Consider the following 25,301-nt stretch of genomic DNA (forward strand, 5'->3'; position numbering starts at 1 on the left):
AACACACACTCATAGACTCTACCACACTCTAACACACACTCATAGGCTCTAACACACTCTAACACACACTCATAGACTCTAACACACATGAACACACACTCATAGACTATAATAATAATAATAATAATAATAATTTATAAAACACACTTAAAACACTCTTTCTCACTCACTTACACACACACACACACACACACACACACACACACACACACACACACACACACCACCTCCTCCGCAGGGGTTTTTCCTCTCTTCTCTGTGCGTGTTGCTGCCCGCACTGCTCATGTGTGTGCACGTGGGGGCGTGTGTCTGTGTGTGTGTGTGTGTGAGAGATGACGCTGTTGGCTGGAGAAGCTCCCTGCGCTACATGAGGCTCAGAATGCGACCAACAACACAAGCACGAGGTTTAGAGTACACTCCACACACACACACTCTCTCTCTCACACACACACACACACACACACACACACCAGTTATCCTGCATAGATTCTGCTCCAGCTGCTCACCACACACACACACACACACACACACACACACACACACACACACACACACACACCCCATAAAGGTGCAGAAGGAACTCACCTGGAGGAAAGTTTTTGAAAGCGATGAAAGCTGCCGAGCTGCAGCTTCTTCTTTTCCTTCAGCAGGTCTGATCTCCTGCAGGAACAGCACTGGAGTTCTCCACACTGATCTCACAGAAGAACCTCGTCTGAGGAACAGCTACTGATCTCATCTGAGAGGATCTGTAGCGGAACCTCTACTGGAACACTCCACAGGACCATTTTTTACGTTATTGTTAGAGTAATGTATTTGTGGATGGAGAGCTTCAGGATGAGACTGTTCCTCCTCTTCCACCTTTTATCCTTTCTCCTCCACAGGTAAGCTCTTCTTCACTCCTTCATCTTTTATTCTTCTCATTTTATCTCTACGTCTGTTCTTCTTTTCTTCCTTTTTGTCTCCTCTTCATTCAGTTTGTATAATTATCAAATTTTCTCCATCTTTATTTCTTCACCTTTTTGTTCTCTTCTTAATCTCTCTGTCTTTTTATCTTTTCATTCCTCTTCTCCTCTCCTCTGGAGTTTCTCTTCTTCTCTGCCTTCTCATCTAGTTCAGGACTATTAAAAAAATCTTCATTTTTATTTTTCTCCTTGCTTCTTTTATCTCCTTCATCTTCCTTGCTTTTCTTCTTCTCCTCATTTTGTTTTTTCTACTTTCCTTTATCTTTTATTCTCCTTTTCTTCTCTTCATCTCTCCTTTTTCATCCACTCCTCATTTATTTGTTGTCTTTTTTCTATTCTCTTTCATTCTTTCATCCTCTTCTTGCTCTGTTTTTCTGTCTTTTCTTCTGTACATCTTTCTTCTCCTCTTACACTGTCTCACGTTTTTCTCTATTTCTCTTCTATTCTTTCATTTTTATTCTTCTACTATTATTCTTTTTCTTTCTTCTCCTCTATGTATTGCCTTGCTGTTGTTCTCTCACTCTTTCTATATTTCTTCTGGTTTTTCTCTCCCATTTCTTCTTCTTTTCCTCCTCCTCTCTTCTTTCTTCTCCAGATTGATGCTCTTCTTCACCTCTTCATTTATTTATTGGTTATTTTTTTCTATTCTCTTCATCTCCTCTTCTTTTCCTCGGCTCCTCTTCTCTCTCACATTCTCACAAACTATTTTCCATAAACAAGAAAAAAGTGCCATTTCAGATCAAGTGCTTTTTAATCTTTGTTTTTGTTTTAATTCTCACTTCACATGTAGATACGTGTATAACCAGAAAGAACAATGCAAAGTGAAAACAAAAATGAATAGAATAAAATCCTTTCTTTGTGCCGCATGTGAGAAGCAGTCAATCTCTTTACAGTGTGTCTAATAATGCATTTATTATCAGAGCTAAATGAAGCCGTGTACAAACATACAAATAACTTTAAGTGCAGCTTCAGATGATGGAACAGGTTTAGTGACTTTACACTGAGAAGACTTCTGAAGGCTCCGTGAACTCAGTGCCAAGAAGAAGAAGAAGAAGAAAAAGATGTCATTTCTACTGATATTCGGGTTAAAATACATGCTGAGAGAACATTTGCAGATTCTGTGATAAGGAATCTATCTATCTATCTATCTATCTATCTATCTATCTATCTATCTATCTATCTATCTATCTATCTATTTTTTATTTAATCCAAAATATAAAAAGATTGTCTGATGAACATTTAAGCAGATCTTTTTTTTTTTGTCTGAGAGATCCAGCACTGTCCTGTTGAAAGCCTTTCCCCAGCTGTGTGTTGAATACGAGCTGCTGCGACGATATCACGGTGTGGCAGCTGTGTGGTGGATGTTTCTGGTCTTACTGCTCCTCATTCAGGTTTATCAGGCCCTTGACTCCCTCAGCGTCACGCCAGAGGCATTTCTCCTGCACATTAACACTCATTTAATGTCGGTGTAATGTGCCTGTGTGACCTCACTCATTACCCTCACCACATCTGTACACCACATCTGCACTCCTTGTGCATACGATAAATAAAAATGAAGTGTACAGCACAATAATCTGTGATGCGTTAGTGTCTGGTTATCGTTTATTATTTATTCAGAAGGTAAACTTTTTTTTTAATGTAGTGTTTAGATTCCACCTGTGAGAGATTTTGTGTGTGACATCAGATTCTGATTAAATATCCGTTGGGTTGATTTGATTTCTCTTGTTTTAAAAACCTTGTGATGTTTCACTTAATGATGAATGTTTACGCAGGGAAAGTTGCTCGTATTCAGAGTCGGGTTACTGTACAGTACGTCACTATTGATGTGGACTTTTCAATAATCAGGGATAGAAAATACAGACTGAAGAAGGAAGTAGAGTTTATTTTTCTTTGCGGTAAAATGTAATATGATGTAACATCTCATCTCATCTCATTATCTCATCTCATCTCATTATCTCTAGCCGCTTTATCCTTCTACAGGGTCGCAGGCAAGCTGGATCCTATCCCAGCTGACTACGGGTGAAAGGCGGGGTTCACCCTGGACAAGTCGCCAGGTCATCACAGGGCTGACACATAGACACAGACAACCATTCACACTCACATTCACACCTACGGTCAATTTAGAGTCACCAGTTAACCTAACCTGCATGTCTTTGGACTGTGGGGGAAACCGGAGCACCCGGAGGAAACCCACGCGGACACGGGGAGAACATGCAAACTCCACACAGAAAGGCCCTCGCCAGCCACGGGGCTTGAACCCCATAATGAAAAAAAAACATGAATCTGATAAATGATGAATAATGGAATCAAATTAAATAATCTGATCTGTCCAGTATAACCCTGCTGGTGTGTATTCGACTTCTCAGCACATGCTTAAGCTCTTAACATGTGTCAGTGTGAATGCCACCTCCTGGTTTTATTTTATTCTTTAAATCTCCAGGTGTCTCAGATAAATGTGTTTATTAAGGCACATCCTTAATAATCGTTCACCATCACAGTCTGGAGCAGGAGTCCAAACCCAGGCAGGCGGAGACAGACTCGAATAATCCAAATTTAATCCTGGGAAGACGACAGCGTGGGTCAAAAGTAAGATGTAAAAACAAACCCGAGAAAGAAGTACGATAATTGGGAAAGAAACAAGGCTTTGGAACAAACGACAACTGAAAAACAAAGGCTTAAATACACAAGCTAATCAAGAACAAATGCAAAACAAGTGACAACAAACATGACACATTCGGAAGTTAAACCAGTGGCCTGACATGAACCAAAACAAAGCCATACTTCTGTTTAAACAATCACATCAACCAGGAAACAGCATCGATCCTGCTGACAGCCGCGACACTCGTTACAGAGCTCCAGTGATGTTTAACCCCGGGCTGAGGGACACAGGACAGCTGCATGTATCATCACGATGTTATTATTCTGTCTGTCTGTGCCTGTCTGTGTGTGTCTGTCTCTCTATGTGTGTCTGTCTGTGTGTGCATATGTGTGTGTGTGTATCTGTCTGTCTGTCTGCCTGCCTCTCTCTCTCTCTCTGTCTGTCTCTGTGTGTGCATCTGTCTGTCTCTCTATGTCTGTCTGTCTGTACCTGTGTGTCTGCCTGTCTATCTGTGTGTGTGTGTGTGTGTGTGTGTGTGTCCATCTGTCTGTCTCACTATGTGTCTGTGTGTGTGTGTCTGCTTGTTTGTCTGTCTGTCTGTCTCTCCCTGTGTGTCTCTGTCTGTCTGTCTGTCTGTCTGTCTGTCTGTCTGTCTGTCTGTCTCTTTCTTTCTTTCTTTCTTTCTTTCTTTCTTTCTTTCTTTCTTTCTTTTCCCTTTCTGTATTTTGTTCTGATTGTTAAACAGTGAAGCTGTGTATGAATGCATTTACGGTCCTGGTTTTTGAGTCACGGTTCTCTGTGACAGTTTTAAAGAAGCCCTAAGTGATATGTGAGTCAGGATCTGTCACATGGTCAGTGTACAGGTTCCTGTGAAGTGTTGGTATGAGGGCTCGAGTTCGCATCTCTGTCTCAGGTCTGAGTTACATTAGTGTCAGAAAGCTGGAGGAAATTGCCTTCAGATATCAGATGCATGAAACCATAACCAGGACCTAATGTAATAATCACTGGAAACACTGGAATCACTAGAAACACTGGAAACACTGCTTCAAACATTCAACTCCATTTCAGAGCTGGTGGCTGATGCGAGCAGCATCATGTGTATCGTGGCCAGGCGTTAAACATGACTTATTAAGATGAAAATCAGAGGATCACTGAGACCTGCACGAGCTCTCCTGAACCTTTAGCATCATCAGAATGGACAGAATAAATTAAAGAAATGATAGAAATGGAAATGCTGCTCAACCACACTGGAAATTCAGCTGCAGATTTATAGAAACTGACTTCTTTTTGAAAATAATCATTGGCCAGGAGGATAAACTGTCTCACTCAGATTTTCATTTAAACTTCACTAACTCATGAAGTTCTGTAACCCATCAGTCTCCAGGTCACCCTTTCTCTCATCAGTTTATAATCTGAGTGCAGCACTTCACCACTTCAGCTCGTGAATCATTCCTGAATTAGATCGTTATTTTTTTATTCAAACTTCACTTCCTCAGTTAATTCAGAGTGAAACAGGATGAGGAACTAATCCACGCTGCAGGGTGTGACACAGCCCAATGCACAGTGGACTTTATTTTCCTACCCAGTGTTTTATTCCTCTGAGAACGCAGTGATTTCCAATGGTGTATGTTTTATTTATTAAAGATCAACAGGTGTGGGACATTTCATCCAGTGAGAGTTCATCACCATATTCTGGAGTTAGAGCAGATTTAACAGTCTCTCTCTCACCACCTTTTCTATTCTTCTCTCTCCTGGAGTCAGAGTGTGAACTCCTCCATCCTGAAGATCTCAGACAATGCTCTCTCTCTCCCTCCCTATTTGTCATTTTAGCTTTTCTTTGTTTGTTTCCTTCTTTGTTTCTTTTTTCCATTTATGCAAGGGAAAAACAACAACAACACCTTTTTAATGACATCAGAACGCCTGTGTCAGAAAACTTAAACTTACAGCTTCACCTCTGACTGCTCCACAGTGCTGCCACTGAAGACTCCTTACAGAAATGTTACATAAATCAACGTCTCCTTACTTTAATAAAACGTCACCATATCGATGATTGCACATGTTTACGTATATGAAGCGATAGCTGGACACGTCTTTGTGAATCATCTGTTACTATAGAAACGATAGCAATCACTTGATATTGTTTTACTTCTATTATGATAATTGTACAGGAAATGGTGTTTACCCCATCCCAGCTAATCTCAAGAACACTGCCAAGAGTCTGAAAATAAATAAGGAAACAAAATTAACAGTATACTCTTTCATTGAAGTGAGTGAACAGTTCATTAAGTTTATTGACTTTGTAGCTAAACTTGCATTTACACTCATGTTGCTTTGCCTCATGTAGGTGTGGCCTGTTTTTACTTCCCATGAAAAACCGTAGTAGCTACTAAACATATATAAATAAGTATACTGTTCTTATAAACCTAAATCTATTCTGCTGTATCTTCTAAAGCTAAATAGTTTAACTCAAATTAAATAATGCACTGATCAGTGTGAAAATCAGTTGTGTGAATTTGGTGTTACTTTGTTCAAGCTTTGTTCACTGATTTATTTTAGTAAAGCTATGCTAACTGATGCCCCAGCGAGTTTTGCTGCTTCCTTCCAAGCTTTATTTTTCTTCCTAAAGTCTCTATACACATTTAATAAGAGGTCATAAATATGACAGGATAAGCTGAAACCATGCTTAGACACTTTCTGTGCGTAAAAGGGAACTAATTGCAGGTATTAAAGTTGTAAGCAGGGACTGAAGGAAAGTCAGATCACCTGCACCATAGGATCATTTGGATTTGTCGCTTCTTTACAGCATTGTGCTCTAACACAGGAAATGAACAATCACCTGTCACTGTAGCGCAATCATAAGAATGAACAGTGTGGGCCTCGAGAAAACACGCAAGAAGAAAGATCTGATCCTCATTCTTTGTCACTTCTCTTCCAGGGCAGATTTGAACGCGATCATTGGGTTGTCCAAGCACATCGAGCCCATCCTCAATGCCAACACGGTGTGTCTAACCCTCCCAGGCCTGACGAAGAAGCAGATGGACATGTGCATGAGAAACCCAGACGTCACAGCCTCAGCCATCCAGGGCATCCAGATTGCCATCCACGAGTGCCAGCATCAGTTCAGGGGGCATCGCTGGAACTGCTCAAGCCTTGAGACGCGAAACAAGATTCCTTATGAGAGCATCGTCTTCAGCCGAGGTGAGATATGGAAGCGAGTCTGTAAAAGCTCGAGGGCCTTGACCTGACTTGATATTGCATTTGGGGTTAAAACTTACAACCCTAAGCCATCTTTAGACAGGATTAGTTCATGTAATTACTTCCAGATTATCCCAGGGATGGATTTTAGTCTCGTTTTAGTCTCGTCCATCATCTCATCTCATCTCATCTCATTATGTCTGGCCACTTTATCCTGTTCTACAGGGTCGCAGGCAAGCTGGAGCTTATTTAACCTTCAATAAAATAAGCAGTAGAAATCTTCTTCTTCTTCTTTTGGCTGCTCCCGATTAGGGGTCGCCACAGCGGATCTTTCATCTCCATTGCTCCCTGTCCTCCACATCCTTCTCTACCACACCTGCCACTTTCGTGTCCTCTCTCACCACATCCATGTATCTCCTCTTTGGCCTTCCTCATTTTCGTGTGCCTGGCAGCTCCATCCTCAACATTCTCCTTCCAACATGCTCTGCATCTCTTCTCAGGATGTGCTCATACCATCTCAGTCTCATCTCTCTTAGCTTAATTCCCAAGCTCTCCACATGTGCTGTCCCTCTGATGTGCTCGTTCCTTATCCTGCCCAACCTTGTCACTCCCATCGCAAACCTTAACATCCTCAACTCTGCCACCTCCAACTTTGCCTCCTGTCTCTTCATTAAGGGTATGGTCTCCAATCCATACATCACAGCTGGTCTCACTACTGTCTTATACATCTTACCTTTCACTTTTGTTGGGACTTTCCTATCACAAATGACTCCCGAAATCCTTCTCCAACTGCTCCACCCTGCCTGCACTCTCTTTCTCACCTCACTATCGCAGCCCCCATTTTCCTGCACAGTTGACTCCAGGTACTTGAATTCACCAACTTTCTTTACGTCTACTTGCATCTTCACTACACTCTCATGCCCATTGTCATTGATGCACATGTATTCTGTTTTGCTACTGCTCACCTTCATTCCTCTTTGTTCCAATGCATCCCTCCATTTCTCTAAATCCATCTTAACCTCCTTTCCACTTTCACCATATATCACAATATCATCCGCAAACATCATGTTCCATGGTGACTCTTGCTTCACTTCATCTGTCAAGCTATCCATCACTATGGCAAACAAGAAAGGACTCAAAGCAGATCCTTGATGGAGTCCCACCTTCACCTTGAACCGTTCAGTCGTTCCAACTGCACACCTCACTGCTGTTTCACTGTTCTCATACATGTTTTGCACCACTCTAATATACTTCTCATTCACTCCACACTTTCTCATACAATACCATAACTCAGCTCTCGGCACTCTATCGTATGCCTTCTCCAGGTCTACAAACACACAATGTAGCTTTCTCTGGCCTTCTCTGTACTTCTCCATTAATATTCTTAAAGCAAAAATTGTATCCGATGTTTTCTTCCTTGGCATAAACCTGTACTGCTGTTCACAGATTGCTACCTCTCTTCTCAATCTCGCCTCCAATACCCTTTCCCATAGCTTCATGCTGTGGCTCATCAATTTTATTCCTCTGTAATTACTGCAGCTCTGTACATCTCCCTTATTCTTGTATATTGGGACTAGCACACTCTCCATTCATTTGGCATTTTCTCATTCTCTAGGATCTTATTAAAGAATCTCGTTAGGAACTCCACAGCCGTCTCACCCAAACATCTCCAAGCCTCAATCGGGATACCATCTGGTCCAACTGCTTTCCCAGTCTTCATTCTTTTCATGGCTGCCCTCACCTCATCCTTACTAACCAACTCTGCTTCCTGATTTGCTGTCTCCAACGAATCTGACCTTTTCTCTTTTGGATTCTCCTCATTTAATAAATCCTCAAAGTACTCTTTACACCTTCTTAATACACTCTCTTTGTTTGTCAGCATGTTTCCATTTACATCTTTCATCACTCTTACCTGCTGTACATCCCTCGCTTTCCTGTTTCTCTGTCTAGCTAGTCTGTACAGGTCTTTCCTTCTTTGGTTTCCAGTCTTTTGTACAACTCCTAGTATGCATCTGCTTTCACCTTCGCTACCATTCTTTTTACCTTCTGTCTCTTCTCTCTGTATAACCGCCTGCTTTCCTCATCTCACTGATCGTCCCAATTCTTCTTTGCTAGCCTCTTCTCTTTTATAATTTCCTGCACTTCTTTGTTCCACCACCATGTCTCCTTGTCTTCCTTCTTCCTTCCTGATGACCACCCTAGCACCTTCCTTGCTGCTTCTCTTATTAGTACAGCAGTAGTACAGTGCCTTGAAAAAGTAGTCATACCCCTTGAACTTTTTCACATTTTTCCACCTTACAACCACGAACTTAAAAGTTTTTATTGAGATTTTATGTGATAGACCAACACAGAGTAGCACATAATTGTGAAGTGAAACGGAAATGATAAATGGTCTTCAAAATTTTAAACAAATAAAAATCTGAAAAATGTGGTGTGCATTGGTATTCAGCCCCCTGTACTCTGATACCTCTAAATACAATCCAGTGCAATCAATTGCCTTCAGAAGTCATCTAATTAGTTAATAGAGTCCTACTGTGTGTAATTTACTCTCAGCATAAATACACTTGTTCTGTGAAGGCCTCAGTGGTTTGTTAGAGAACACTGAAGAACAAACAGCATCAGGAAGACCAAAGAACTCACCAGACAGGTCAGGGATAAAGTTCTGGAGAAGTTTAAAGCAGGGTTAGGTTATAAGAAAATATCCCAAGCTCTGAACATCTCAAGAAGCACTGTTCAATCCATCATTCATCTCATCTCATCTCATCTTATTATCTCTAGCCGCTTTATCCTGTCCTACAGGGTCGCAGGCAAGCTGGAGCCTATCCCAGCTGACTACGGGCGAAAGGCGGGGTACACCCTGGACTTGTCGCCAGGTCATCACAGGGTTGACACATAGACACAGACAACCATTCACACTCACATTCACACCTACGGTCAATTTAGAGTCACCAGTTAACCTAACCTGCATGTCTTTGGACTGTGGGGGAAACCGGAGCACCCGGAGGAAACCCACGTGGATCCATCATTCAAAAATGGAAAATGTATGGCACAACTGCAAACCTACCAAGACATGGCCATCCACCTAAACTGACAGAGTGAACAAGGAGAGCACTGGTCAGAGAAGCAGCCAAGAGGCCCATGATTACTCTGGAGGAGCTGCAGAAATCCACAGCTCAGGTGGGAGAATCTGTGCACAGGACAACTATAAGTCATACACTCCACAAATCTGGCCTTTTTGGAAGAGTGGCAAGAAGAATGCCACTGTTGAAAGACAGGCATAAGAAGTCCCATTTGCCAGAAGCCATGTAGGGGACACAGCAAACATGTGGAAGAAGGTGCTTTGGTCAGATGAGACCAAAGTTAAACTTTTTGGCCTAAATGCAAAGCGCTATGTGTGGCGGAAAACTAACACTGCTCATCACCCTGCACACACCATCCCCACTGTGAAACATGGTGGTGGCAGCATCATGCTATGGGGATGCTTTTCTTCAGCAGGGACAGGGAAGCTGGTCAGAGTTGATGGGAAGATGGATGGAGCTAAATACAGGGCAACCCTGGAAGAAAACCTGTTGGAGGCTCAAAAGACTTGAGACTGGGAAGGAGATTCACCTTCTAGCAAGACAATGACCCTAAACATACAGCCAGAGCTACAATAGAATGGTTTAGATCAAAGAATATTCATGTGTTAGAATGGCCCAGTCAACGTCCAAAACGTCCAACGTCTAAATCCCATTGAGCATCTGTGGCAAGACTTGAAAATTGTTGTTCACAGATGCTCTCCATCCAATCTGGCTGCGCTTGAGCTATTTTGCAAAGAAGAATGGGCAAAAATTTCAGTGTCTAGATGTGCAAAGCTGGTAGAGACATACCACAAAAGACTTGCAGCTGTAATTGCAGCAAAAGGTGGCTCTACAAAGTATTGACGCAGGGGGGCTGAAAAAATTTCAGTGTCTAGATGTGCAAAGCTGGTAGAGACATACCACAAAAGACTTGCAGCTGTAATTGCAGCAAAAGGTGGCTCTACAAAGTATTGACGCAGGGGGGCTGAAGCACACCACATTTTTCAGATTTTTATTTGTTTAAATTTTTGAAGACCATTTATCATTTTCGTTTCACTTCACAATTATGTGCTACTCTGTGTTGTCTATCACATAAAATCTCAATAAAAAGCTTTTAAGTTTGTGGTTGTAAGGTGGAAAAATGTGAAAAAGTTCAAGGGGTATGAATACTTTTTCAAGGCACTGTATCCCAATCTTCTGGCAGACTTCCATTACCACTCAATGCTCATCTCATTTCTTCCCTAAACTCCTTCTGATGATCAATCTCTTTTAGTTTCCACCACTTAATCTTTGGGTCTACTATTTCATGCTTCCTCTTTTTCACTTTCAAGCTCATCCTGCACACAACCACATGATGTTGTCGAGCTACACTCTCCCCTGCCATCACTTTACAGTCTCCAATCTCCTTCAGGTTACCCCTTCTGCAGAGTATGTAGTCCACCTGTGTAGATCTTCCTCCACTCTTAAACGTCACTCTGTGCTGCTCTTTCTTCTCGAAGTATGTATTGACTTTTGCCAAATTCATCCTCTTTGAAAAATCAACCACCATTTGCCCTTCCACATTTCTCTCTCTGACACCATATCTGCCCATCACATCCTCATCTCCTCTGTTTCCCTCGCCAACATGTCTGTTGAAATTTGCTCCTATCAGCACATGCTCCTCCCTCGGAATACTTTCTACCACTTCATCCATCTTTTAACAGAAAGACTCTTTCTCTTCATTCTCTCATCCAACCTGTGGGGCACATGCACACACAACATTGATTACCACTCCTTAAATCTCCAACTTCATGCCTATCACTCTATCTGACACCCTCTTCACATCAATCACACTGTTGACCAACTCTCCCCTCAAAACAATACCAACACCATTTCTCTTTCCATCGACTCCATAATAAAACAACTTGCATCCACCTCCAATGTGCTTGGCCTTGCTTCCTTTCCACCTCATCTCCTGCACACACAAAATGTCCAACTTCCTTCTTTCCATCAGACCTGCTAACACTCTTGCTCTGCCAGTCAATGTTCCCACATTCAGTGTTTCTACCCTCAATTCTAAGCTCTTTTCCTTCCATCTTTCATGCTGTCTCCTAACATGCCTCCCCCCTCTTTCTCCTTCTCTGTTTTGACACAACAGTAGCATACTTTCCACCGGTACCCTGTTGACCAACAGTACCAGAGGCGGCCGTTGTTGACCCGGGCCCCAACCGATCCGGCATGGTATTTCTCTTTTCAATCCGCATGTTAGATCTGGCATGGTTTTACACCGGATGCCCTTCCTGACGCAATCCTCTCCAATTTATCCAGGCTTGGGACCAGCACCAAGAGTACGCTTATGCACCCCCAGTGGCTGGATTAAAATAAGCAGTGGAAATAACTCCAGATAATATCAAGCCCTCTGAACTGAACTATATCTGACAGGAAAAGATGTCATGCACTTCTTCAGTGTAAAGTCACTCCAGGAAGCACTCTCTCTTTTCTATTGAAAACCAAAATGAGCAAAATGAGATAGAACAATAAACTACCAAATATCGACCTGTTATGGTGATGTCTCCAAGTAATGATGAGCCACACCCTGTCCAACAAGCACTTATAATAAAGATAAAAACAATCCATTTATACCAAAATGAGGTGTGTGTAGTCGGCATGAAATTGATCAGAATTACTGTAGACATATGTCTGGAAAACTAATCCCATTTGAGTAATCCTCTAATTGATAAAGTGCTTGTGATCAGGATCTGAAAGAACTGCTGAGATGTCACCAGTCCTGATCTTCTGTTCTCCACTCATCTGAAGTTCTTCTTACTCTATCCTCAATGTCATGATGTTGTGAAAGTGACCTGCCTGACTCATTCACTCAGCCTGTTGGGAAACTGATGAGGAGCCTGAGCTGAGTGGAGAAACCTCTTCAAGTTTACAAGTCCAGTCACTTTGACTTACTGCTGCTAGACATGACCTCACCCACTGTATGATGATTAATGTGGTCACTGCCTCGTCGTCCTGCTCCGCATGAAAGTCTCCAGTGTCACGGATGTTTAAAAGATGTGAAAAAGATTTCATGGCCAGACATGTGAGTGAAAGTTTTTATTGTGTCCTCTGAAGATGGAGAAAAGACAATTGTTGTGGTCATGTGCAAGATGTTAAACTTAATTAGGATTATGAACAGAGGAGGGATGAACCAGGACAGAACAACTTCAGATCAGTCCAAGCTGATGACCTCAATGAGTTTTATACCACAGTGTCATTATGTATAAAGTGCAGCAGTAGAATAGTTTGATTAATTACAAGTGAAAATATACATTGCCTATACATATACAGTAATATTTCCATAGATTAAGGGACAAATTAATTCACAAGTGGCCACTGTTGAAGAAAAAAAAGCTGAAGGATGCAGATGAATATACATTGTTAGTGTGAAAATATTACAGATTAGATGAAGCAGATTTATGAACAAACTTTAACTAGATAGACACTATGATTAAAGTCACAGTGATTTGCGCTAGCTGTTACAAACTGGGACATCTGGTCACCATACCCTGTAGATCCGGAGTGGTAAGAGATAGAGAATTACATTTAGTGAAGAAAAGTTGCACCCTGCCACCCTGAACAAAATAAAAAAAAAAAACTGATTGAAAAAATCATGAAATGTGACAGAATTATATTTATTTGCTTACTTACTTACAGTCCCTGTCAATATATTGATGATGGGGTACCCTCCCAGCCCTTTCTCTTGTGCCTTCTTTCCTCTGCTGTTCAGTTTCTCCTCGCAGAGACATTTCCCATCTTGAACTTTAACATGGCAGTTTGAGCGGTTCAGCGCAGCTTGGTACCATGATTTGACGTCGATACGAAAGATTTTCAGGTCTTCTTTAACACAATCCTTCCACCATTTAAGGGGTCTGCCCCTAGAGCATTTACCATACTTAAGCTCTCCAAACAGTAGCAGTTTGGGGATTCTGGTGTCATCCATCCTAGTGATATGACTGAGCCAGCGGAGTCTGTTGTTATGGAGGATGGTTTCTATGGAAGTTGATTTTGCCTGCTCCAGGACCACTTGATTTGTCACATGTTGCCACCATTTGACATTCAAGGTCTGTCTAAGATACCTCAGGTGGAAAACTTCAAGGTGGAGAATGTGGTGAGCTAGAGTTGGCCATGTATCTGACCTGTAGAGGAGAGAAGGTAAAACTATAGCCTTATACACAGTCAGCTTGGTCGACAGTGTAATACCTTTCCAGTCAAAGCATCTAGATCATTGTTCATTGAAGGCGGCCACTCCACGGGACACCTCGTGCTGGATTTCTGAGTCGAGAGTTGAGTCATCACTCAGGTTGCTTCCAAGGTATGTGAACGTTCGGCATGCTTCAGCTCTGAGCCATCAATCATAATAGGTGGTGGATGCTCACATTGTACATGCATCACTTCAGCCTTTGGTTTCCTGATAGACAATCTCCAAGCACTGCAAGAATTATGCAATGCTGTGACACCTTCTTGTAGGGACTGAGGAGTCGATGTAACCAGTGCTGCATCATCCACATACAGGAGATCGTCAAGATCTGTACATGATACTGACTTCGCTTTAAGCCTCTGCAGGTTAAAGAGCCTGCCATCAAGTTTGTATTTGATCTTCACACCAAACTCTGACACTGAGTTGTGGGCATGGCAGAGGACAAAAGTGAAGAAGACAATGAAAAGTGTAGGGGCCAGAATGCACCTTTGGTGCAGGCCATTAGATACTTCAAATGGTTCAGTAAACTAGCCTCCAATCAATACTCTTGCTTCCATGCCATCATGAAAGCTCTGTATGATGTTAACTATCTTGGATGGTATTCTGATCTTCTGCAGCAGTATCCACATGAGAGGTCTACTTATAGTATCAAAGGCCTTTACTAGGTCCATGAATAGTATATGCAGCTCTTGATGCTGTTCTCTGCATTTCTCCAGGAGCTGTCAGATGGCAAACATCATATCATTCATGGAGCACCCCCCTCTAAAGCTGCACTGTGCCTCAGGGAGATGTTTCTCGATGCTAGGCCAAACTCTGTTCAAGATCACATGGGCAAATAATTTGCCAATGACAGAAAGTAATGTGATTCCTTGGTAATTACTGCAGGTAATAACAACAATGCAACAATGCTTTTTGAAGATGGTAATAATAATGCCATTCTTCAGGTCTTGTGGTACTCTTTCCTCATTCCAAACAGAGAGAAGGAGATTCAGGAGTTCCTTGTGGAGGGTTGGCCCACCTTCCTTAAGGACCTCTGCTGGGCTTTATTGTTAGCTAGATGATTGAGTGCTGTCTTAAATTCCTCCTTCATGCGGCTTTACCCGTGGTCCGTCATGCTTGCTGTTATGCTGTCCAAATCTATGATGCAGGAATTTATGGTGTGGCCTCTGAGCACCAGGCCCCTGAGCAATGCACAGCACTAGTAGCATCTGAACTTAAATGTTCTTGGGTCTGTAGCATTCCTCAGTGGTTTGTTTGTGGAGTGGAATCCTCCATGGATGGTGCTGCTTCAAGTTCAGTGAGGATAGTTAGATGTGGTATTTCACTGAGAACACTGGTATTTACTGCTCTTGGTTGGTTCAGGAGGTCACTAAAATGTTGTTTCCAGCGTCCCAAGATCTCTTCTTTTTCAGTCAACCTGTTGCCCTAATCATCATTGATGGGGCTAATACCATTTTGGCACCGCTGGTATAAAAATTTCACAGCCTGGAAAAAGGATCTCGAATCATGCCTTTTGGTATGCTGTTCAATCTCCTTGGCACGATCCAGCCACCATTGGTTTTGAAAATGGAATAGTTCTTTCTGGCAGGTGTTCCTAGCTGACCTGTAACTCTCCCTACTTGATGGGGTGTCATTTCTTAGGATGGCTTGGAATGCATTGTGTTTCTGCTGCAGCAATCTCATGATGGTATCATTATTTTCATCAAACCAATCCCAGTGATTGCACCTTTGAAGGACAACTGTGCTCTTGGCACTTTTGTAAATAGTGTCCTGCAAGCACTCCCAATGTTGGCTAAGTAGCTGGCTTTCACTACAGTTGTTGGGCAGATTGTTATTTAAAGTCTCCCTCAGTTGTTGGGCTATCACTGGGTCTTTTAGACAGCTGACACTGAGTCGCTTTGGCATTTTGTTTTTCCACCTTTGTGCGGAAGTGTGAAATCGGAGGTTCAAGCAAGCACATACCATTTTGTGATCATCCAGCAGTCAGCACTGCGACAAACTCTTGAGTCTATGACATCACTCCTGTAGTGTTGATGGACTATAATATAGTCAGTAAGGTGCTATCTTTTAGACCTTGGATGCTGCCATGTCCCCTTATGTATGTCTGCATGATAGAAGAGGGCATTTGTGATGCAAAGGCCAAAGCGAGTGCATAATTCAAGCAAGAGGGTTCCTTGTTTGTTTACGTCTCTGAGACCATGATGGCCAATTACATTTGGCCAGGCTTCCATATCAGTGCCCACACGGGTATTGAAGTTGCCTAGCAAAAATATTCTGTCCAAGTGAGGGACTGTTAACAGAACTTTTGACAGCTAATCATAGAATAAAGATTTCTCGTCTGGTGGACGTTTATGAGTCAGGACATATATGCTTATGACTGTGACTGTAAAATTTCTCATTCAGAGTCACATGCTCATCACCCTGGAGCTGATTCCCTTCCAGCTGATAACATGTGGGTGGATGCTGTTCTTTATCATGATAGCAACTCCTTCAAATTTTGGTTGTTCAGGTGCTCTCCCTGAGTGGAAGAAGGTGTAATCTTCTTCAAAAAACTCGCCTTCTCCAGGTATCCGGCATTCGCTGAGACAGGCAACATCAATGTTAAGGCATTTAAGTTCAGATGCTACTAGTGCTGTGCGTCATTCAGGGGACTGGCATTTAGATGTTGCTGTGTCAGACAAAGTTTGTACATTCCAACAAGCTAACTTAACTTGTTTAGAGCAATTACAATTAGGTCTGGACTGGTCAGAACCAAGGGGTCCATGAGACTTTACCCGTGGTCCGTCATGCTTGCTGTTATGCTGTCCAAAACTATGATGCAGGAATTTTTGGTGTGGCCTCTGAGCACCAGGCCCCTGAGCAATGCAGAGCACTAGTAGCATCTGAACTTAAATGTTCTTGGGTCTGTAGCATTCCTCAGTGGTTTGTTTGTGGAGTGGAATCACAAAGAAACACATATCACCACAACTTTGCCAAAGAGGCAGATTGAAAGGGTCAGTGGGCTGACCCGTGTAAGGCTGACCCTGTTTTTTTTTTTTTTTCGGGGTTTGCTCACCTAGATCCGCTGCATTCTGCAACACTAGGGGCAGCGCTGAGAGCCACTGCAGACAGTCTTCACCATGTGAGAGGCTAGGTGGTATGGTCCCTTACTGATGAAGGATTGACCATCAGTTACGCTTCGCATGGTGCTGGATATGGGGAGACCAGTCTGGGATGCCAGCTGATATAGCCCAACCAGAAAGGTACTACTCCTCCAGAGATCCTTGCCCCTAACAGACAGAATTATAAGTGATTGGGAAAAAAAAGCTTGTTTTTCATGGATTATTCTGGTTCGGTGATCCTGATCAGCACCAAAAGTCATCACAAAGTAATTCAGCCCAGAGGTATTTTTCATGTGAAATTTGGTGATGATTGGTTGAAAACTGAGGGAGAAATAGCATCCTAAAATGTTAGGATAATAATAATAATAATAATAATAATAATAATAATAAAGTTGAAAGGTCCTGGGTGAGAGTAACAATTTGTGCCAGTGCTGCTAGCACAATTGAATGATTAGGATTATCACTTTCATACACTTTGTATTAAGTGTAGAATTGTGTGCAAGACTTTTTTAAATCCTACTCCCATATGCACTGTGGTAGTGAATGCCATCATGACCAGCACTGAGTGTTTTCAGAGCCACATGCTGCAGATCACTATTCAACATCAGCTCAAATCCAGACTCATTTTCAGATGCTACTGAGGCCAGAGTTGAATATCATGGAAAAACCTCCCAAATGCTCCTGTAGACATCACATCCTTCATCTGAGGAAGTCTGACTCTTTGGGCTATAAGGAGAGCAATTGTTATTCATGGACATGAGCTTCCATGCTGCACTCTCAGTTTCAGAATCAAGGACTTCAGCTCAGCCGCCAGCTCGTCCACACAAGTGCATCTTTAAATGGTGTAATATGGGACACAGATTTATTACAACTATTTTACACATTTATACCAGTTGATTTGTTTATTTACATTAATAGCATTTAGTAGACACTCTTATCCAGAGTGACGCACAACATACCCAGAGCAGCCTGGGGAGCAGTTAGGGGTTAGGTGCCTTGCTTGGTCCTGGGAATCAAACCAGCAAGCTTTTGGTTCCAAAGCTGCTTCTCTAACCATTAGGCCATGGCTTCATTAGTCACCAGTCTGGAAATGTCATTTGTAGCCTGTCTGTGGTTGATAAGTTGTCAAGTGATGGGGAAGCCATGGCCTAATGGTTAGAGAAGCAGCTTTCGGCCAAAAGGTTGCTGGTTTGAATCCTTGGACCAACAGGAATGGCTGAAGTGCCTTTCAGCAAGGCACCTAACCCCCAACTGCTGCTCTAGGTATGTTGTATGCCACTCTGGATAACAGCATCTGCTAAATGACTGTAACGTAATACAAGTTTATTTGTATTGTGCTTTTAACAACAGACATTGTCAAAAAGCAGCTTTACAGAAAATTAAAGACTTTAAACATGAACTAATTTTATCCCTAATTTATCCCCAGTGAGCAAGCCTGTGGCCATGTGGCAAGGAAGTGCCATTTGAGTCTTTCTCGGCTGCACAAATATGTTGTAAAACAGCATAAAAATAGTCATGTTCTGAAAGTTTCTTCTTGAAACGTTGATACATTTTATTTCTGGTCAACTAGTAAAATTTCATTCTCATGCATACCCTAGTGTACTGTAGAACACTGGGGAGATACATATCACTGCGCAAAATACCCCAGAATCCAGAGATGGTTTTGCCAAATATTTCAAACTCATCTCATCTCATTATCTCTAGCCGCTTTATCCTGTTCTACAGGGTCGCAGGCAAGCTGGAGCCTATCCCAGCTGACTACGGGCGAAAGGCAGGGTACACCCTGGACAAGTCACCAGGTCATCACAGGGCTGACACATAGACACAGACAACCATTCATACTCACATTCACACCTACGGTCAATTTAGAGTCACCAGTTAACCTAACCTGCATGTCTTTGGACTGTGGGGGAAACCGGAACACCCGGAGGAAACCCACGCAGACACGGGGAGAACATGCAAACTCCACACAGAAAGGCCCTCGCTGGCCACGGGGCTCGAACCCGGACCTTCTTGCTGTGAGGCGACAGTGCTAACCACTACACCACCGTGCCGCCTATTTCAAACTCATCACCCATATATGATGAAAGCCCATGCTGTTGGGTACTCTCTGATCACATTATTGTCAAAAAAATTAATATTTAATAAATAAACACCAAAAACTCTAGATATGATCCAGATTCTTGCAAGAATTAAAAAAAAAAAGACTTATCTGGATTCTTGGGGTTTTGGCACAATGTAGATTCCATAGTGCATACCAGTGAAATCACAGCTGTATAGATACATAGGGTGTGTTTGAAATGGGGAAAATGCTGTCTCGGGAGGATGTCTAACAAGACAGCAAGGCATCAAGGACCAAACACTGATTTCTTGTCTTCTAAGATGCCTTCAAACTGTCCCCAGTTGAAGGAAACATGGATGCTGGCCTCTTCTGCCCCTCGGACCTGCTTGATCCATCCTGGTGCCCTGTGTCTGGTCGGAGTTTTATCGCCCCACTCCTGTGAAGGACGGCCCCATGAGGACAGTTGAGGGTTATACCTGTTAAAACTGTTAATATTATAGTCAGGCTGTCTGTTGTTGCCCAAATGAGGATGGGTTCCCTTTTGAGTCTGGTTCCTCTCGAGGTTTCTTCCTCATGTCGTCTGAGGGAGTTTTTCCTTGCCACCGTCGCCACAGGCTTGCTCATTGGGGATAGATTAGGGATAAAATTAGCTCATGTTTTAAGTCGTTCAAATTCTGTAAAGCTGCTTTGCGACAATGTTTATTGTTAAAAGCGCTGTACAAATAAACTTGATTTGATTTGATTTGATTTGATGTATCCTCAATGCTGTGTATTACCCATAAGTCTGTGCAGCAGTTCCATCAAGCAATGAAAAAAAAAAAGGTAGTGAACTGAACTTCATAGAAAAGTGAACTGGTATACAAATATAAGTTTAAGGAATTATTTGGCTTAGATTTTGAAATGTTATGAAGAAATTAACAGTGTACTATCTTATAACCCCATGACTGTAACCAAGTACATGGGTTTGATATGATTTGTGAGGCATGTCTTAGCCAACTAGCTAACTCTTTGGTTTAGTTACAGGGCTGGCTGATGCCACACGTTACCGTAAATACTGTCCTAAAAGGTCATTCTAAACCATCATCCTTAGATTATGTCGTAAATCCTGCCTTATGAGACGCCTGTCTATTACAGCAGTGAGGCAACATTCTGTTTCAAATGCAGCCTTTGTCTCTGGTATCAAATCATCCTCCCGACAATAGACAGATTTAGTAAGCTGAGATAGCTAGCTAATGTGTGCAGAGAAGATTTACTAGGTAGCTTAAAGATGCACAAACTAACAGCAGAATACTAGCAGTTTGGATGGAGACTTAATCTGGCTGAGGATCTTGGGCCAGGAAAAAACGTAGTGTGTCACCACTGTGCAGTTGTGTGTGTGCTGTGAATTTGCTCTCAGCACTTTCCCAACTCTCAGCGGCTGGCAGCATAAACCTGTTTAGTTGATTCTTCGTAACCCAGAGTGACAGTTTCCTTCAAACTTTAATTCGTTTTCCCACTTCCTGTGCCATCAGTGCAGCCGGCCGTGTCTCACACTCTAAATTATCCGCTTGATTGATTTGCTCTTGTCTGCTCTGGTGGGAGCCTTAAAACAGCATTTCCATGTCCTCCTTAGTGTCATGGTCGAAAGTGCCATCCGTCCTTTAGCCCCTGCAGAATCATGGCACGGAAAACATTGTGTGCAAATCTCTGTGTGGGATTTTCTTTCTATCTGTGCATGTGCGTGTGTGTTGGGTCAATAGGCTTAAAATGATAACTGAATGTCATCCAAGTATTTTGTACCAAATCCTGTCCCCGAGGGCGCACGTGGTTCAACATGCAATCTTCTGAATGCAGCACATTCCACAGGCTGGCGGCTTCGCACCTTGTACTTAATACGTTCATTAGTCACAAGTTAAAAACAGACAAAACAGGACACAGAGGCAAAAAGCCACTACTGAATAGGACAAGTCCCAATCTGCAAGCAGTGTGCTTTCTGACTGATGGCAAGCCAACACTGAGGCCCAGCACTCTGGAGCTTTGTGCAAGGTAACACACACAAATGTGTGCAAAAGGGTTATGGGAAACGCACATGATCAGCCACGACATGTTCAGCATGTGAAGCTTGCTTCATTGGTTTTGCACTGTAACTGAGGCAAATGTCCCTAAAGTGTAAAGGACGCATGTAGCCTGACAGTGTTTATTATGTTGTTTCTCACACATTTATGGAAGCATTTGCAACATTTGGAAAGCTCCTCATTTGGGCAAAATTTGCGAACATTCGAGTTGCATGTGTCTTCAATGTATGCAAGCCCATAATTTTGTTTCATTAAAGGTTTCACAGACATGGCTTTCATTAAACCAAATAAAAAGTGAAAGAGTGCTTGTTTCATAGCTAAGAGGTGTATTTATGTTTTTGCAACATAAGGTCCCATTTTGAAAGCCTCTTACTTTGGCCAAATTTGAAGGCAGCATCATGAGTGTCATCAGTATTCCCAACCCTGTTCCTGGATTACCCCTTCACAAATAATAATAATAATTAGTAGTAGTAGTAGTAGTATTACTTATACTATGCAAATTCAACTGTACAGTTTTCAAAAGTGCCAAACAACTAAAACAAATTACTAAATATAACTAATGATAATGTCTAAAAGTAAATATACGGGGCAGCACAGTGGTGTAGTGGTTAGCGCTGTCGCCTCACAGCAAGATGGTCCAGGTTCGAGCCCCGTGGCCGGCGAGGGCCTTTCTGTGTGGAGTTTGCATGTTCTCACCGTGTCCGCGTGGGTTTCCTCCGGGTGCTCCGGTTTCCCCCACAGTCCAAAGACATGCAGGTTAGGTTAACTGGTGACTCTAAATTGAGCGTAGGTGTGAATGTGAGTGTGAATGGTTGTCTGTGTCTATGTGTCAGCCCTGTGATGACCTGGCGACTTGTCCAGGGTGTACCCTGCCTTTCGCCCATAGTCAGCTGGGATAGGCTCCTGCGACCCTGTAGAACAGGATAAAGCAGCTAGAGATAATGAGATGAGATGAGTAAATATACATATATTAAAAGAGTGCATTCATCCAAATGCCTGCTGGAAATGGACTGTTTTTATCTTAGTCTTGAAAACATTAAAATCAGTGGTGCATCTGCGATCATATGTCAAAGAATTCCATAGTTTCAGTGCAGCAGCCATAAAGGTTCTGTCACCAAGAGTAAGCAGGGTTCTATAGTTCAGTGCTGACAGGAAGAACTTATTGTTGGATCTAAGACTATAAACTGTGTTAGATTTGAAAGTTAGCAAGCTATAAAGATACTCTGGGGCCATATTATGAATGCACTTAAAACTGATAATCTTAAAATCTATCCTAAATATAACTGGAAGCAAATGCAAATCATAAAAGAAGTGGTGTTATATGGCAAAACCAAGGTGCACGGTATAAAACCCTAGCAGCTGCATTTTGCATGTGTTGTAGCTTTGCTATCAAATTTCTAGGTAGTCCATATCAGAGTCCATTACAATAGTCCAGCCTGCTGGTGACAAAAGCATGTACCAGTCTTTCCATAGATTTTCTACTGAGGTATTTCCTGATCCTTCTGAAGTTGTGCAGGTGGTAAAATGCACTTTTGAAGGTTTTAATAATATGTGCTGAGACTGAAAGTACTGTCAAACCAGACTCTCAGGTTCTTGACAGGATTACTAGTGGATTGGATCTCAAATTCACCTACTGTCAGGCTGATTGTGTATACTTTCTCCAGCTGCGCCTTGGTGCTGATCATCATAAACTCAGTTTTATCATTGTTGATCAACAATCTATCCCTTATCATACACTGGTGTATGTCCTGCAAACAAGCTTCTATTGTAGAGGTGGCTGTGTCCTGTGCTGTACTGTCATCTGGTTTGAATGCAAGATAGAGTTGAGTATCGTTTGCATAACACTAGGTAGATGGTGGCTGATGATGGTGAACAGCTCACTAGTGTACACAGGAAACAACAGCAGACCCAGACAGGAGCCTTGCAGAATGCCACACTTTAAATCAAAACTGGTCAATCATTCATTGCATAATACAATACGTTGAGCTTTATCCACCCAATATGATCTTAACCAATCAAGTGCACCCTCCAAAATGCCAAACTTGTGATAATACACTATGGTCTACAGTACCGAATGCAGCACTGAGGTCTAAGAAAACCAATAGAGTGATGTATTGCTTTTTCATATGCATCAGAATATCATTGTGCACATGCATCAGCACCGTTTCCTTACTGTGAAATGGGCAATACGCAAACTGTAGCTCTGGGAATAAGTGATAAGAAGACAGGTGATTCACAACACATGATCTGAGGTGTTAATCAGCTAATTAACAGCTCTTCATGAGTTGAAGTCAGTGTGTTATGGTTCCTTCAAATGCGGTTGCATTTGCCGTGTTCATGAGAAGAGTCCATATGAACACACCTGTCTTGCAGTATTCATGAATATGGAAGTGGAAATTTTCTGAAAGCTCCAATTTCATGAGATGTCACATTTTGCTGATGTTTGCAGAAATGGCAGACGCATTGGAAGTACATGTGCTTCTCTTTAGCTTCTTTGCTAAGTCACACCTGTAGACAGTATGTGCATGGTGTGCTCTGCTTCTGAATATCTACACTTACTGTGCTACAGAAGTAGAACTGAACTGCCACTCAGTGAACAAACTGGCCAATTTGGATGTTTTTTATTTATCAGGTGTTAACTGTTGCTGGTAAAAATCATTGAGGTAAATTATTTTGAGGAAAAAAATCAAAATCCTTTACTGACAATTTCATTTCACATCAAAGTGCCAGGACATCAGAAAGAATAGTAAAGTTAGTTTTGCTTACCACCTCATTTAGCATTAACTGCTGTGACTGTAAAGTCTTGGGGAAAACAATAGTGCTAATGATTTTAGCTATCTGATGACCTCATAGTTTTTTACAGCACATTTTCATTTCTTGTTGCTGCAAAGAAAATTGATTTTTTTTTTCTGTATTATACTGGTTTTCATTAATTTTCTAGGATACAAGCTTTTCGTGCTTGCTTTTGCAAGCCCCGACTAGCTAGCTAATGTGTTATAGTATATCTTTGGTGTTAAAGAAAGAAAGAAAGAAAGAAAGAAAGAAAGAAAGATTGAATTTATTTTGTTAATTTGTTTATTCAACTAATTGATTGTGGCCATCAGGGGGCGCTCCTGATCTCTGGGGCCAAAAGGCACTTAAACATGACTAGCATTGGGGCATCAACATGATGCTCAAGCAGGGAGTAGGGAGAAATGTATGTGTGCTTACAGGGTTAGGGTTAGTTTTTTTTTTTTTGTAGTTCTGTAACATTTATACTTTACAGTTCACATTTGACTTTGATGCTTTGCAGAACAAATAATCCAGCAACAGCCGAGTCTACAAACCTGGTCAGACCATCTCAATGCTAACTTTGCGTCATGCATTTTTTTTTTTTTTTTTGTGAGGTCATGGTACCACTTCAAAGTGGTGTCGTACAACTCTGAAAAGCCTGACACACAGTATAAGCTTATCCAGTTTATCCTCCATTTTGATGTTGATTGAATCTTTAAATTCCATGTTTATATTTCATACCACCCATGTTCCAGTACATCACACTGCAGAATCACTGGTTAGACCCTGGTCACACTACAGTTTGCAATAGGCTTGCAAATACTTGGTGATGAAAAATTGGTAGCATCACCACCAATCATGTGATACATGGTGAATGTTTTTCAAGCTTTGCAAGTTGTTTTTTGGTGAGACTCCGCCTCGTGAGTGGCCAAAAATGTTGCGAAAAATTTCAATGCATGCACTGAAATTTGGTGGCGATGTCTTTGTCAGAAAACTAAGAAGCAAATACTCGCAGTTGGGTTTGGGAATACTTCCCGAAGCTCAGGGAACCTTTGTCGAGCCTCTTGAGATGTATTTGTCCTGAATCCATGTCCCTGATGCTCACAGGAGCTTCATCAACACAGTGGCTCGGCATAGCCTAAACTCCGCTGAGACTTGAAAAGTGCATTTACATTCGGGGATCCTTCAGAGTGCATTGTGCACACACTTGGGACCCAGTCATTATAGGAAACACCTGATGCTGATTTGAGTGCAATCAGCATGCGCATA

General features: G+C 42.0%; 1 protein-coding gene across 1 annotated transcript in view; it reads left to right on the top strand.

Annotated features, from left to right (window-relative positions):
* Positions 1 to 372: 372 nt before the first annotated feature.
* The window catches only part of wnt10a (wingless-type MMTV integration site family, member 10a), an 80,184-nt gene continuing 55,255 nt past the window's right edge, over positions 373 to 25,301 (top strand). Inside the window, exons 1-2 of the mRNA XM_060930438.1 lie at positions 373 to 881; positions 6,497 to 6,759. Coding sequence (XP_060786421.1) covers positions 808 to 881; positions 6,497 to 6,759 — 337 coding nt within the window. The 5' untranslated portion in view covers positions 373 to 807. The remainder of the gene's footprint in view (positions 882 to 6,496; positions 6,760 to 25,301) is intronic.

Source organism: Neoarius graeffei, chromosome 9, assembly GCF_027579695.1.
Source record: "Neoarius graeffei isolate fNeoGra1 chromosome 9, fNeoGra1.pri, whole genome shotgun sequence".
Lineage (NCBI taxonomy): Eukaryota > Metazoa > Chordata > Actinopteri > Siluriformes > Ariidae > Neoarius > Neoarius graeffei.